The sequence below is a fragment of the Acanthisitta chloris genome, unplaced genomic scaffold (genome assembly GCF_000695815.1).
Source record: "Acanthisitta chloris isolate BGI_N310 unplaced genomic scaffold, ASM69581v1 scaffold7670, whole genome shotgun sequence".
Classification (NCBI taxonomy): domain Eukaryota; kingdom Metazoa; phylum Chordata; class Aves; order Passeriformes; family Acanthisittidae; genus Acanthisitta; species Acanthisitta chloris.
The window spans coordinates 6,154-20,330 of record NW_008652130.1 but is presented as its reverse complement, the minus strand read 5'-3'; the positions used below and the strand labels follow the sequence as shown (position 1 = coordinate 20,330).

Sequence of the window (14,177 nt, the reverse complement as noted above, 5' to 3'; positions counted from 1 at the left end):
GGCTGTGGGTAGGATTCTGGATAAACTGATGGGGAGGGGGAGGAAAGGAAGAGGAAGAGAAGGAGTTGTGAATGGGAAGGTGTTGCATACCACAAGCACTTGTGCAAGAGAGATTAGAGCAACAGGGTCCCTCTACCATTAGTGTTCTTCCTCAGCCATCTGTAATGCTTCACATCCCCATGCTTCCCAGTCTGACACTGGCAGGCAGAGGACTGGAGACCCATTCTAGGGAAAGGGTGAGGAAATGATTTCAGCAGCAGACTGCAGCCTCTCCTGTTTCTTGGGCAATATCTCTAACTACCTCACTGGAGAGCAGGCTGGGGAGCTTCTTCCGGAGCCTCTTCCACTTTGCCCACACTGTACCAAAAAAGAAAAGCCCACTGAACTCCCACATTCTCTAGCAGCTTTGAAACCCCCCTTCACAAGTCTATTGTGTGACATCCCTAATCACAACAAAGATTATCTGAAGTCTGAAAGCAGCTTAAAAATAAAAACAACTCAAAGGTAAAACAGGAAGAGAATGGAGGAAGGGGACAGAGTCCTTCCCCTGCTGGCCCCTGGTTGGGGCAAGCAGAACAGCACACACAGCCTCTTGCTCCACAGCACACTGGTCCATAGCATTCACAAGGCAAACATAGCATCATCTTCCTTTGCTTGCTTCTGATGATGGCTGGCAGTGGGAGGGGAGACAGATGTCCCTGCTGAGGAGCTGGACAAGGTGGGTAGGCGGTCCGCAACTTTCGCTCGCTCTTCCAGAAATTTATCAAACTCTGGGGCAAGAGAAGAGCAGAGCATTAACAAAGAGGGAGGTTTATGGAAGAGCCAGGGTGATGCCAGGAACAGCTATATAAAAGGGTTGGCTGGCATGTCTTACCTTCACTGGTGACACCTTTTGCATCCTCTGACTCTCCCTAGAGAAGAAGAAGAAGGACATGGTTAGAAAGAAGGTAGAAAAAGGCACCTCACAAATGTGATTCTTTGTGAGACAAGATAGTGCTCCCTCCAGTTCTGGAGTACAGACATGTTAGAGTGGCCCTGAGCCTCAGTTCATTAGCTATTCCTCCCAGCAGGTTAATTGTACTGTTGTGGTATCCCAAACCCTGTGTCCTTTGTTTTTCCTTCCCTGCTCCCTCTGAGCAGCCTGTGCCACACATTCAGCAATGCCAGTGCTGTTGTACACTGCCTGAAGTTCAGCCCTGCAGACAACTCTGGCAGCACTGCTGACTCCTGGACACTTACCACGTCAGTGGATAGCCACTTTTCTATGTCTTCCATGAAATTAGCTTGAGGAACCGGCACCTAGGACAGAAGAGAAAAGGGAGATGAGGCCAGGAAAAGAGAGGATGTTCCAGGAAAATCACTAAGCTCTACTGTTCAGTCAGCTCAGGCCCTTCCAAATCCAGCCAGTGCCACTGCAAAGCTCTCCCAGCTACCAATGCCACTGCTCACCTGCTTCCTCTGCCCCATCTACACCTAGACATGCATAGTTTCCAGGATACAAGCCATTAAAAGCATCTGGGGTTTGGTGGTTGGCTTTGGGGTATCAGGACTCCTTTGGGGAGGACTCACTAGGTGGAAGCTGGCAGCTTGTTTTAGGCAGCCAGAGAACACAAGATGTTTATTTTTCCACACCTCCTCCCTTCTACAAACCAGTGACAGTCTGATGTCAAAGTCTGCAGCGCTGAAGATATTGGATGTGCCAGATTTGGCACCACAATAAAGGGGGAAAGACACCTGCCAAGAATTGATTCCCTGGTAGGATCACAGACCACAGCAGGATTTGACATCACACCAAACTACTGAAACAGACCTATCAAAGAGAAAGTTATCTACAATAAAAGTAAATTTTACTTCCAGTAGGGATGAGGCTAGCTCAGAAGAATTCATGTTCTTGGTCAATTTAAGCAGCAAAGAGACATCTTCCTAGTGAATAGAGATTACCTTGAAGGGAAGTAAGTCTGATTCAAAACCCCAGATCCTTTTCTCCGGTCATGAGCTCCTGAACAAAGCTGAGCAAGAAGCAGCCCTTGCTAGAGGCTCCATGAACAGAAGCATGAGAGAGTATTTTTGGGAACTAATTTATTAGTCTTATAGTATTTATAGCTCCCTTGGCCTCAGGAAAACATCAAGACCAAGAAAAAGAGTGACACCTTCTCACCAAGGACAGGCAGATTTCCCCAAACCAGAGGAAGTGCAGATAATTACCACAGCTGGCAGATGGATGGATAGGAATGAAAGAGGATGTGTGAGATTAGGGAAGTTTTGAAGTGAACTGGCTTTGCCTACCCAGAGAGGAACTCTTTGGGGTAGAAGTGCATTCAAGACAACTGGACAACATGTGGAGAAACTTCCCAGAGCAGACATCAGTCTGGACAGTGCTAACAAGCTTCAGACCTGGGAGCTGTCAAAGCCTCCGTGTGCTTGAGGGGATATAATGTTTTGCTGCCAAAAGACCAAATTCAACAGCCTGAAAGCTGAAACACTTTAGCTACAGGAGGAGGCTTTGAACAGAGTAAAAGTCAGAATGTGTTTTCCTCCAAGTGAGGCAGCTCATGCTAAGCAGGAGAGGCTGCAAGGGGAATGAATGGCAGCAGCCTCTCTCATGATGCCACCAGCTAGTGCCTCTGGCCTGGACACCCACCTCAAAACAGGCTATCCTCTAGTTCAGAGTGGCACATGCTCCCTTGGCCTCAGACCTCCTAGGATTGTCTTCCACAGACATGTTTACTTGAGGAAGGACTGACACTGCCTGCTGCCTTCTCAACCCTGGTCTCCACTACTGGCCCAGACCAGGGTTGCTCCACTTCAGTTAACAGTCTCTACTGATGTCTGCTGTGCACCCTCATGTGCTGTGCCAGTGCCACTTCCACTTCAGCAGCCCCAGTCTCCTTCCTCCCTGCTGGCGTTTCACGATCTCAGATCTCACCATTCCTTGCCGCATCATCCACTTAGTCAGTTGGGCTCCATCACTAGAGGCACCAGACTCCCCCTGGATGAGAGAGAGTCTGCATTGCAGAGGGTGAGGGAGAGGGGATGGGTTTAGGGTAGGAGAAGGAACACACTACTGGTGGCCTACTTCTCTGATTGCAGAGAGAGGGCAACTGGACTTGGAAACCTGCTAGAAGATGAATAAAACATACATTTCCAGGTAGAAATTTCCCTGCAGATATAAGGACATCCTGTAACTGACTGACTCAACTCCAGACTTTCCAGAGTTCCCAGTCTCAGGGGTTTAAAGAATGAAATATGTAGCCCAAGTAGGAAACACAGGTTGGTGGAGATTGAGAGCTATCATCAGTCTTGGAAAACACTGATTTTTTTCCAGACATCATATTGCATTGGTGAATAAGGAGGATTCTCTTGGTGCTGGTAATACACTAAAGGCTCTGTGGCCACTTACCGTTCCTGCGTTCTGCCGGGCATCCAGAGCCCCAGCAAGGCCTTTGGTGGCTTGGGGATCTTCGTACTTCACCCTGAAAGCATGAAGTTAGATAACACACAGGCTGATGAGATGCTTGAGAGCGAAGAGCAGGAACTCCTAAACACATATTCTGACTGCACAACTTTTCATCTCTTGTCATTCTGCTCCCAAGAGCTTCTAGAAAGGTGTGCAAAATCCCTACTAAAGGTGTAGCCCACCAAAAAACTGACTAATCTGCTCACTGCAACATCACCACAGGACAGTCCTGGCACATGACAGGATGACAAGGCCTCATATGAAAAGTAAGACATAGACTTATAGAGCTAGGTGCATCAACCACGACACTTACCTTCTTTGGGGTTGACTACAAAGACAGATAACTAAAGAGACTGACCAGAACATTACAGCTACTGTAGAAAGGATTTGAGCAACATGCTCCTACATACTGACCTAACTTCATAGACACAAACAGCTCAAAAAACATCTCTTTAACTGATACCACTCAAGACCTGATTCTGGCAGAGACTCACCAGCCTATGCTACAGAGGTGAAACCAGATGATTAGAAGAGCCTAGTGTTGCTTCAAGGTTACCAAATGCACCATTATAGCAACCTCTCTCCACACACAGGCACGTCTCACCCACAGTCTCCCTCATCCCATTTCTGTGTCCCTTCTAGGCTGCTACCATACATGCTAATGCCACACATCACCATTTGATCCATGCAGAGTGGGGAAAACACTCAGTCAATGGTGGAAGAATGAAGCCTGTCACATAAACTCTCCACAAGTCTCCTCTTCAGCTGCTCCCAGGCCCCCTTCTTCAGATCCAGCAGACCATCAAGTGGAGTTATGTTTGTTGGGGCCCAAGGGCTTGGGCCACCGTCGCTCAAACTTCTCAAAGAAGTGCTCATCAGAGAAGGGGCCGCTGTGGACAATAGCATCCAGGATGAAGTACAACGCTGCTATCATGCCACTGATGAGGAAGAATGGCAGGAAAGGCTTGAAGTGTTTCAAGCATTGGTTCATTGAGACACACATGAAGCATAGGGGGTCAGGAACAAACCCCAGCAGCCCCGCTTGTGTCTCCTGCCAGCACGTCCTGTCCGGGAGCTGTAGTGCAGTGGGTCTGTTCAGGTGGAGGGAGACACTGAGAGCACAGGCTGGTGAGTGAAATGTGAAGCCTGAGCCAGTGAGAGTAGAGGTTACCTGGCAAGAGTGCAAGTGCAGGCAGATGAAGGGCAGTGAGGAATAAATAGAAGATGTCTTGTTACTTGCGCAGAGATCATAAGACTCAGTCTGTTAAGGGTTGCGCCACAGCAGAGAGGATACAATTCCACCCCTGCCCAGAACTCCCTGAGCACATACCAGTGGCTCAGATTTCAGGCCCAGATTGGGTGCTGCTGCCACCACTGCCTCTGCCCTCGGGCAGCACACTCCACAGTAACAGTGCTGGGGAAACCAATGGCCAAAACACGTGAAGTTGCATGTAGCCCATGGGTTTCCCCACCATGTTTACCAGAAGCAGTCTGAGGCAGAGGAATGGAAGGAGATATCCTTGAGAGACCTTAACTTGCTATTGCCCAGCTCCAGAACAAGGTACTCCAGTGGATGCAGAAGTGCAGGAGCACAGGTCTTTGAGGGTTGGAGGCAGCTACATGCCTCTGGGCTCTACTGCTTGGGAACTGATGGAGAGCAGCGAATGACTCTGACAGGCAAAGCAGTGTGAGATCAGCCGCGGTGTCTCAAACCCAAGGGATCTGGTCATCATAAGTCTTGTCAGCTGCTGTCAGCTCCTCCAGAACAAGGATTCAGGAATACACTCTTTGCAATGGAGAAGACACCTCTTTAGTACTATGGAGACCCAACTCTTAGTGCTTTACACCAGGAGGGCTCAAACACACTATGGAGGAAGAAACATCAGTCCCACTTGCCAACAGGAAAGCTGAGGCACAGAACAGTGTCCTGCCTTGCCAGTCACAAGTGACTGCATTCTTCCTGCACTCCAGTTCAATACTCTGCCTGTTAGGCTACATCAATATTCAGCCATTCCCACATTCCACATCATCCCAGTCAGGGCACATGAGTTCAGAGACAGACAAAACTGAGCCAGTCCCACTCCATACCTTTATCTCCAGACACTGTATCTCCCCAGAACATGTGGCACCACAGTGCTCACATGTAGAGATTGCTTCCTTCTCCCCATACCCAGGAGGACACTGTGAAGGGGAGATGATGGTAGCAGGAAAAAGGATTGGGAGCATAGAGGTCATCCTACACACACTGTGTCTGAAGACTGCATTTCTGTTCCATCCTATTGTCTCCCAGGAACAGCTGCTGGTTGGGGTCACAGCCCCAGTTTCCCTGAGCCCTCTTGCCTTGCAATAAGCAGGACAGGACAGAGTGGGCTGCTACACTCACCCTTTGCGCTGCTCAGCCAGTGAGCTGCCACGGGTCAGGGCAAACATGTCAAAGTCTTCTTCCAGCTTGCCAGAGGTGTCAAGGGAGTGCAGCCCTGCACTCACACTGTTCGAGCCCAGGTCTGTGTGTGAGAGAGCAGGGTAAGCAGGCAGCACAGAGCAGTAAACAGAGGGCTGTGGGCTTGGAGAGTGCTAGATGGACAGCTATCATCAGAATAAGCTAAACTGCTCTACGCCCACTCCTCTATCCTGCCCCTCAGCTGCAGCACAGTCTATGCATGTGTGCAGTGTTGTGGGTGAAGTTACAGAAGCAGTTTTTTTGCCTGCTCAGTAGATATTTTTGGCTCAGTCTCAGACAGAAGTAGCAGCATCAATTTACTACACTAATGCTGAAGTCTGCATGTTCCTGACCATTTTAGACAAGTCAGGAGAGAACTGCTCCACAACCTGTGGAAGACAATAACCTGTGCTTCTGGGCAAGCACCTCTGAGACAGATGAGTGGATTTTCATCACTCAGGCATCATCTGAAAAAACTCTTGACTTGAAAAATATCTCAACTGGCTTGTCTGTAAAAACAGTCTTGCCAATTTTCTGTAGCTGCATCCAAGCTGTATTGAATGTGCTTACAGCTAGTGAGAGCTTCAGGCAGTACTGTGTAGGCTGTTGATATGTCTTGAAGAACCCTCAGGACCTCCCAGGCTTTTTGAGTAAACAAACTGTCAGATCCGGAGTCCTGAGCCCAAGTTGCTCATGGCTGCCTTCACAGCACAGCTTCAGCTACTTTTCTTCCCCCAGACCTCAGAGATCAGCCTGACATGACACAGCAAGAGGCCTAGTCCTTAGCCATAGACTAATGCTGAGCTCCTTAAGTCATGTCCACCTCCTGCACAACGCAAGATGAGGATGCCAAGACATATGCTTGTGTGCCTTGGGGCACGTGTAAGTTTCTTCATGAGTTTATTAGTTGAGTTTATTTCTCTAGGTGGCTCTATGAATATGACTAAATAATTTTAGGAGATGATTCAAGGGCAGGAAAGGATTACCAAAGCAGAAACAGGAGAAAGACTGTAGAGAAAACTGCACGGCAACATACTCATTCCAGCCAGCTGAGAGGAAAGGTTGTTGGTGACTTCAGGCTGTTTCAATGCACGAGGACTATTGGGTCCCAGGTCAATCAAGCTGTTATCTGCCTCATTTGGTGCCTTTGGAAAAAAAAGAAAGAAGATGGTGGAGAGTTTTTGAAGGTCAGACACCCTGACCCTACAATCCTAGCTCATTAATACTGGAGAGGAAAGCCATTCTATATCCATTGAAAGACACCAGCTGTGAAGCCTTTCCTTGGAAGAAGAGGGACAGTGATCAGAACTGATGCCTTGGTAGCCAGCCTCCCACCTCTGCTGGATGTCAGTAGGTAGGGTAGATGCTGGTTCAGAGGACAAGGCAGTACTCAGAGAAGGTTCATGTAGGAATTGGTCCTCTCAATGTTCAGTACTGCAAAACTATAACTGCTGCTGGTTTGCTCTTGCCCTTTGAGTGAGAGGAAGGCCCCCACAGGCAGGGAGGGAGAGGCTGGCAGTGGGAACTGGAGTGTCCTGCACACCAGGTAGTTTGGTGCAGCTCAGCTGGGAAAACAAAGCCTACTGTTTCTAGGTGGGGCAAACTAAACCTCTGTCCCATTCAGCAGGGCATTGCCAGACCTGCAGGATGCAAACCGAGCTGCACAGAGGGGCAGTTACTCCAAGTTACCTTAACAGGCTGTCCTGTCCGTAGGTGCTCAAACCTGCAAGAAAGATGACAGGATGCATTTCAGTACTTTGTGCTTATTCACCTACAGCCCAAGAGGTTTCTTATAAGGCTTGGTACAGCATGCCCTTTCCTACATACTAGGAAAAGAGAACCATGGCCCAGGGCCCAAGTTCCCCTCAAGACTGAAGACACCACAAAAAGCCCCACAGAGCAGATGTCTCCTGAGAGGTGGTGGGAGAAAAATTCTTGTGGTCCTCCAAAGCTACTGCTAAACAAAATGGTTCAAGCACAGCACTCCTTACAGACACAGGGACTCAGTTCCCCAAACTTCATCCTAGCAAGGAGATGTATTGATGAAATGGAAGAAAAAAACCCAACGGTGCTGATTCCACTTGGGCAATTTCTTTCTGTCCCCACCTGCCTCAGAGCTAGAAAACCAGCTCTTTCTATGCAGTTCCCTCTTTCTTTTTCTGGGTTATGCCATAAGGACATCTTTATAGCTCATCAATAGCTTACACAGCAGATTTGAAGGGACAGGAATTAGCCAAAACTGAGAACTGGCTTTGTTCTCAAAGATGGATGATACAGCCTGATACATCTTGACAATTATACTCATGGGCAGATCAAAAGGGCAGGATAGGTGGCCTTCAAGGGGCAGTAAACTCTCATGGGAGAGCAGGGCAGAGAAGGAAGGAGAGAGGTACCTTTCATGGCGCAGAAACACGTTGTTGAGGTTGTCATTGATGAGGAGCAGCTCCTCGGTGAGCTGTTCATGGAGGACACGGGGAATCAGCTCCAGTACACGCTGCTGCATGGCTTTGCATGTCCGATTCAGCTCCTGTTCAAAGCAAGGGGAAGTTACCACAAATGTCAGGCTAAGGCTGAGCACTCACACATTTGGAAGTCTGACTGGAATAGACAGACCCCAGAGGCTACTGGGGTCTGTCAGCAACTGTCAACAGGCAACAAATATTAGTGTGAGAGGTAAATTGCCTCTGAGCTTTACCTAGAATAAATATATGCTTTTTGTGTAACACATCACCCAGAAAGAAAGGCCCTCAAGGACTACAAGTCCCCATGTGAGATGATTCCAGCCTCAGTAGTGCAACTTCCCTCTGCCATTGAAACTCCACCTTCCTTGTGTTTCTCTTATCCCACCACTCCCTGATGACCACACACTAAAATGTCCAGTTTTTCCCCACACCTGGCAGGCATCATGCCTCAGTCCATCTAGTTGGGTTTGTTTAGCCTTGAGAAGAGGCTCAGGGGTGACCTCATGGCTCTCTACAATGACCTGACGGGTTGTAGAGAGGTGGGGGATGTCTCTCCTGTCATGGCTGTAGGGAGAGGACTAGAGGGAGTGGTCTTGAGCTAAGACAGGGGAGAGTCGGATTAGATGTCAGGAAAAATGTTTTCCCTGTTAGGGTGGTCAAGCACTGGAATAGATTGCCTAGGAAGGTGGTGGAGTCACCATCCCTGGAGGTGTTTGAGAGGCATCTGGATCTGGCACTGAGGATATGGTTTAGGCTTTAGGGGTTACAGCAGTGACAGGTTAATGGTGGGACCTGGTGATCTTAGAGGTCTCCTCCAACTTTGATGATTCAATGATTCTGTAAGTCATTGCTAAATTGAGCTGCATGTGTCAGCAGTCCACCCTGCCAGTGTTCCTTACTTGCAGCAGCTCCAGGTCAGAAGGCTCGGCCTGGGATGGCACCAGCTCCGTCAACATCTCCGACATGACCTTCGTGTTCCCATTCACCACTTCCAGCTCACTGCGCAGCTTCCCAATCTGCAAAGGGAGAATGAAGTGACAGCTCTATCTGGGAAGATGGGGGATATAGCTGAGGTAGCTCTGAGTGGCAGTGAATCGCACCACGTGTGCATGTGCATTCAGAGCCGAAGGAACAGCCACTGGGGAGTTCATTTGTCATCACTCAGTTTAGCTCTCAGGAGCTCCCAGCAGAAAGAATCTCCATTACTTACCGTCAAGTTCATTTGCTGTTAACAGATGCCAGGCCCTCACCTGGGATCTCTGGCCACTAGCCTAGCCTTGGTTTTCAATAGCCAGCACAGACTGCTGTTATGATTCAGATCTCTCCCCAGCTAGCAGCTCCTGCATGGCAGCCACTTAAATAATTTAATTTCCAAAGTGGTGTAAGAGAGGGGGAAAAAATGAATTCCCATTCAACTGGAGAGCCTCAACTAAGTGTGCAGTGAAGTTTTATCCTTCTGGTTTCACAAGCTGCTAATGAGCCTCCTTAGAACCATTTTTACCCTCTGTTCTGCAAGAGAATGCAACACACCAACAGCTGGAGGTTTGGTGCTGAATGTGGTGTCATATGAAGTCAGAGAGGGGAAGGAGAAAAGAAGATGGGGAAACAAGTGAGGAAGCCCTAGCCTTTGGAAACCACATAGCCAGACAGGGTTGAGTCATATAAAGTAAGCAGTGAGGCAAGATAAACAAAGATGATAAGGAGGCCTCTACTGAGCAAGCTTTTTCTGTACAAAGACCTTGCTCTAAACCTCCATGTCTCAGCTCACCACTTGCCCATAGCCAGAAGAACTTCCCTCTACCTGCAAGCAGTCCTGTCTTAGGAAAACATAACCACTCCATGGTTGTGGTATCCCAGCTCATCACTGTAAGCAAAACGGAGCTCTGGGGAGCTCTCAAGGGACTGTGTTCTAGAGGAATGGCTCCTTGAAGACAGAGGTTGGTGAAGGACCAGGACAGCAGTCCCAGGCAGTGTTCGTAAAAAAGCTCCCAAGCACAGGGAGAGTCAGCAACAGCACAGGCCTTGTGTCCAACTCACCTGCTCTGGTGTGGGGGTGATGGGCGCATCGCTGGATGTGTCTCTCCCTGTGGGCAGGGTGACAGGGTGGAGGATGGACTCTATCTGCTGAGGGGAGTTGACTGCAGGTGAGTTCTGTCCGGATTGTGAGTTGGAGCTATACACAGTCTACAGGCGGAGGTGGGAAAAGTGACAGAGAGAAGAGATGTTACATACTCTCAACTGACAGAGCAGTGCAATTAGAGGAGAAATGTTGATGGCAACTCTCCATCTGCTTTCAACAGCTTTTGGCTGTACTGGAGCTTCTCACTCCCCTAAAGCCCTCTAAATGCACGATAAGAGTTTCTGAAGTCCTCTCATAGCTCCAGAATGGCAGCTGCCCAACACCCTTCTCTTCAGCAACGCTCCCATACCCTCTGTGGTGTGTGGATGGGTGACAGCATATCCAAATCAGTCATGGGGAACTCTAGGCCCTTCCGTCTCAGGTCTTCATAGACAGCGACGACACCAGTCAAGTCCGGTGAGCTGCGGAAGGCGTCTGCCCAGGACTGGGGAGAAGGAGACAGTACAGCCCATCGTCATTTACAATGGTTTTTTGTACAAACGTCTGAAGACAAGCACTCTCTGAACTGGTGCAGATGCTCACACTTCCTGGCTCACCTGGATGAGAGTCAGCACCTTGTCATGCACGATGGCAGGAGGATTGTTCTTCGGCAGGATTGTTCTCACCAGGACACCTTCTACAAAGTCCTGGCTGGACACCAGGACATGGAAGCGATGGCCACAGTTTTTGACGCATGTCTCCAGGACCTTCAAAGGCAGTGAAGCATTAGCTGTAGCCTTCTCTGCCCACATGTGTTTGCCTTGTTGGCTTTAGGTACATGCGTCTTTTCAGCATGTGCACCTAAAGCTTGTGTTCAGCACTCAGCTTTACAGCAGGACATCACAGAGCTGAGAATAAGCCCTGACCACTCACCGTCAAAGCCAGCATAACTTCATGGAAGTTCTTATTCCCTACAATTCTCTTCTTAATGGCTCGGAAGGCATCTTTGGGCCTGAAGAAGAAACAAGATTAAGAAAGATCATCAGAAGGTTGAGACCCCACCTACAGTAAGGCAAAGCAAAACAGCCACTGGCTCTGGATGCCTCATATTCCTCAGGTATCCTTCCCCATCATGTTTTCAGGGTGGCTTGAAGCAAGGACTGGTAAAGCAGCTTCTGCCTGTGGTTCTGCAAGAACAGTGGGGTACTGCTAATCATAGAATCGTTTAGGATGGAAACAACCTTTTAGGGTCGAGTCCAGCTGCAAACCTAACACTGCCAAGTCTACCACTAAACCAAGTCCCTGAGTGCTGTTACTGAAATTAGAGGCCTCTGCTGATGTCTGCAACAACTCAAAGTGCTCAGGATGCAACAGAGTAAAAACAATGCTAGAAACACACTACTTGAGGGTAGAGCAAAATCCCATGGCAGAAACACTGAAGAGGAGGAGATCACAGAGAAGTTTGGCATGGGTTAGGAACACAAAGTAGAGAGGAAGCTGAAGCAATTCCTGTGTTGCTCAGAGAGAAGCTGTTTAGCATTTCCCTGAAGAAAAGGAAAAAGCCGCAGGAGAGATGCAGTAGCAAAATCTTGCTTATATTGCAGGTGGGCAAGAGAGCAGCGGCATAGCAGGGTCTCCTTAACCATTCTCAGAGGAGAGAAACATTGTGGTTTCAGACCACTGTAGTCTTGAGAGGGCACAGATGTACCAACATGCTCTAGCAGAGAACAGGAAGAGAGGCTGAGCTGGAAGAGCAACAGTGCTGGAGGAGAAGAGTGGGGTGGAGATGCTGAGGCAGTGAGGAGGGCAGGAGTGTACTGGCCAATGGGGCAGCATGGTGTCAATGGATGGGCATTAGCAGGGCAGTGGGAGAGGCCACTATGCCAGAAGGGTACAGCTGTGTTATCAGGTGGCCAGACCTGAAGAGATTGGCCACAGCTCAGGACTGAGAACTGCAGACAGAGACAGGTGCATTTGTACCATTGGGATAGCATGGAAAAGAAGTGGTGACAGATCTGTCAGTAGAGATGTTTGACTTTGTTTTCATACAACTGTGAAGCTGAAAACTGGGCTTGCTAATCCTCTGTCAACATCACTGTGGGGTAGGACAGCAGGAGTGAAACCTACATGTTTTATTCCATGTAGCACCTTCTTTTTTACATGCTGCTCTTGACATCTCCACTGTGAGAAGGAGCAGTCCCCCTTGAATTCTCTGGCAAATCCCCAGGTCCAGAGTTAACAAGTCTGGCACACTGACGAACATCTCCCCAGAGGGAGAGGGAGACAAGGGCTCTCCCACCCACTTTGTGTGTGTCTGAGTGACCGTACATAAAAATACCTGAGAAGCAAACCCCAGCAGGACTCACACAGTGAGAAAAATGAATAGAAGCCTGAGATTTTCCTCTCTCCTCAGTCACCAGCCTGCAGATTTTTACATTCCCAGAGGAGAGAAAGAGAGGGGTATGAAGGAGGAATAAACCAAAGTGGAAGAAGTGTAAATATGCCTTTGGGAAATGGGAGGCAGCCTGGCTTGAATGGAGGGTCCCTGAAGGCCTGTTTGAATGGCTCCCAGTGCTCACAAAGTTTATAGAGAAGCATCTAACAAATGCTCTGACAGCTTGCCTGTGTCTCTAGGTCTCTTGGCAGAGTCTAGTCTAAGGGACTGTTGGGAAACCTAGCCTATTTCCTCCACCAGTGCATGCTACCACTGCAGCCTAGGGATGTAGTGTTATAGGATGTGCTGGCACCTGTCACTGGAGATAGACCCTTGCCAGCAACCTTACCCTTCTTCAGTCTCATTAATGATGTCGCAGATCTCCATGTTGAGAGCCCAGTCCTCGCTCCGCAGGGACCCATCAGTAGCTCTCTCTGGAAAAGAGAAACCAAGACAGGGTAGGGCTAAGAGCAGTCCTGGCGCTCTCAGAGGCTCTCACAACACTCCAGATCCCAGCCTCTTTCTCCCTGGCTTTCAGTACAACATGCAAGGAGGCAAATCCAGATGCAAATTCCGGGTCGCCAAGTGCTCCCCACTAGATGTCACCACCACAGAGCACATGGCTCAGCAGCGTTGGGAGGGTTGGGCGTTCAACCTCCCCCATGCCACCCATGCTACCAACACACAGGCACGCACTGTGTGATCTCTGGTGTCCTGCACACGAAGGGAAGAGGCTCAGCATGACTTCAGCTCCACAGCTGGGGAAAATGAGGCTTACTTGCTTTGTTCCTGCAAGGCCAGAAACCCTGAGTTTGGTCATACTCACACTGACATGGACCTAATGTCCATTGCACCACTCTTGGTTTGTACCACATAAGGAGACAAAAGAATCAATCCCCTATTTTTGTGCACCAGCCCTATTAAAAACAAACAGGCAAACATAAATAACCACAGTATGGCTCTCTTTTAACATTTACACCTCTCTCCTGAACTTCTGGCCTCTGGGCAGTGTGGGCAGAAGGAAACTGCAGGCTGAAGTCAAAGCAATATTGTTTCAGCTTTGATTGCGTCCCCTTTAATTAGGAATTCCTCAGTCAGCCTTGATGTTATTTATTCAAGGCAGAGATTTGGGAAATGAGTAGCTATTACTGGGAACACCAAGTGTCTCCACCCTGTAATCAGCCATGTCTCCATCCAAGCCATGCCACTGACTGATACCTTCAGGGACACCACCAGCATCTGGGGGAAAGAACCACCAGCAAGGCTGGCAGGGAATCTTGAGACCACAGGGAAACACAGAGAAGCAGTAAATGGCAAGTAGAGGA

General features: G+C 48.9%; 1 protein-coding gene across 3 annotated transcripts; it reads right to left on the bottom strand.

Annotated features, from left to right (window-relative positions):
- Positions 1-382: 382 nt before the first annotated feature.
- Positions 383-13,281, bottom strand: TOM1 (target of myb1 (chicken)). 3 transcript variants are annotated; one of them, XM_009075982.1, is made up of 15 exons: positions 13,202-13,281; positions 11,352-11,430; positions 11,036-11,185; positions 10,789-10,923; positions 10,397-10,543; positions 9,259-9,375; positions 8,291-8,424; positions 7,587-7,620; positions 6,934-7,042; positions 5,841-5,961; positions 3,401-3,473; positions 2,927-2,989; positions 1,240-1,299; positions 875-911; positions 612-770 (listed from the first exon to the last, which is right to left on the bottom strand). In XM_009075982.1, the coding sequence occupies exons 1-15, from the start codon at positions 13,237-13,239 to the stop codon at positions 622-624; spliced, it is 1,446 nt and encodes a 481-aa protein (XP_009074230.1). In that variant the 5' UTR covers positions 13,240-13,281; the 3' UTR covers positions 612-621. The 3 variants fall into 3 exon arrangements, with proteins under 3 accessions (XP_009074238.1, XP_009074246.1, XP_009074230.1); XM_009075990.1 differs by lacking the exon at positions 2,927-2,989 and having other exon boundaries at positions 383-770; XM_009075998.1 differs by lacking the exons at positions 2,927-2,989; positions 10,789-10,923 and having other exon boundaries at positions 383-770.
- Positions 13,282-14,177: the final 896 nt, after the last annotated feature.

What these genes read in the sequence shown, in the direction of transcription:
- TOM1 (XM_009075982.1), bottom strand. Translation starts at nt 13,239, where the DNA reads ATGGAGATCTGCGACATCATTAATGAGACTGAAGAAGG. An exon ending in AGGTGCTGACTCTCATCCAG is followed by an intron (nt 10,924 to 11,035) that starts GTGAGCCAGGAA and finishes CCTTCTCCCCAG; the next exon opens with TCCTGGGCAGACGCCTTCCG. An exon ending in AAAAGGTGTCACCAGTGAAG is followed by an intron (nt 771 to 874) that starts GTAAGACATGCC and finishes CTCTTGCCCCAG; the next exon opens with AGTTTGATAAATTTCTGGAA.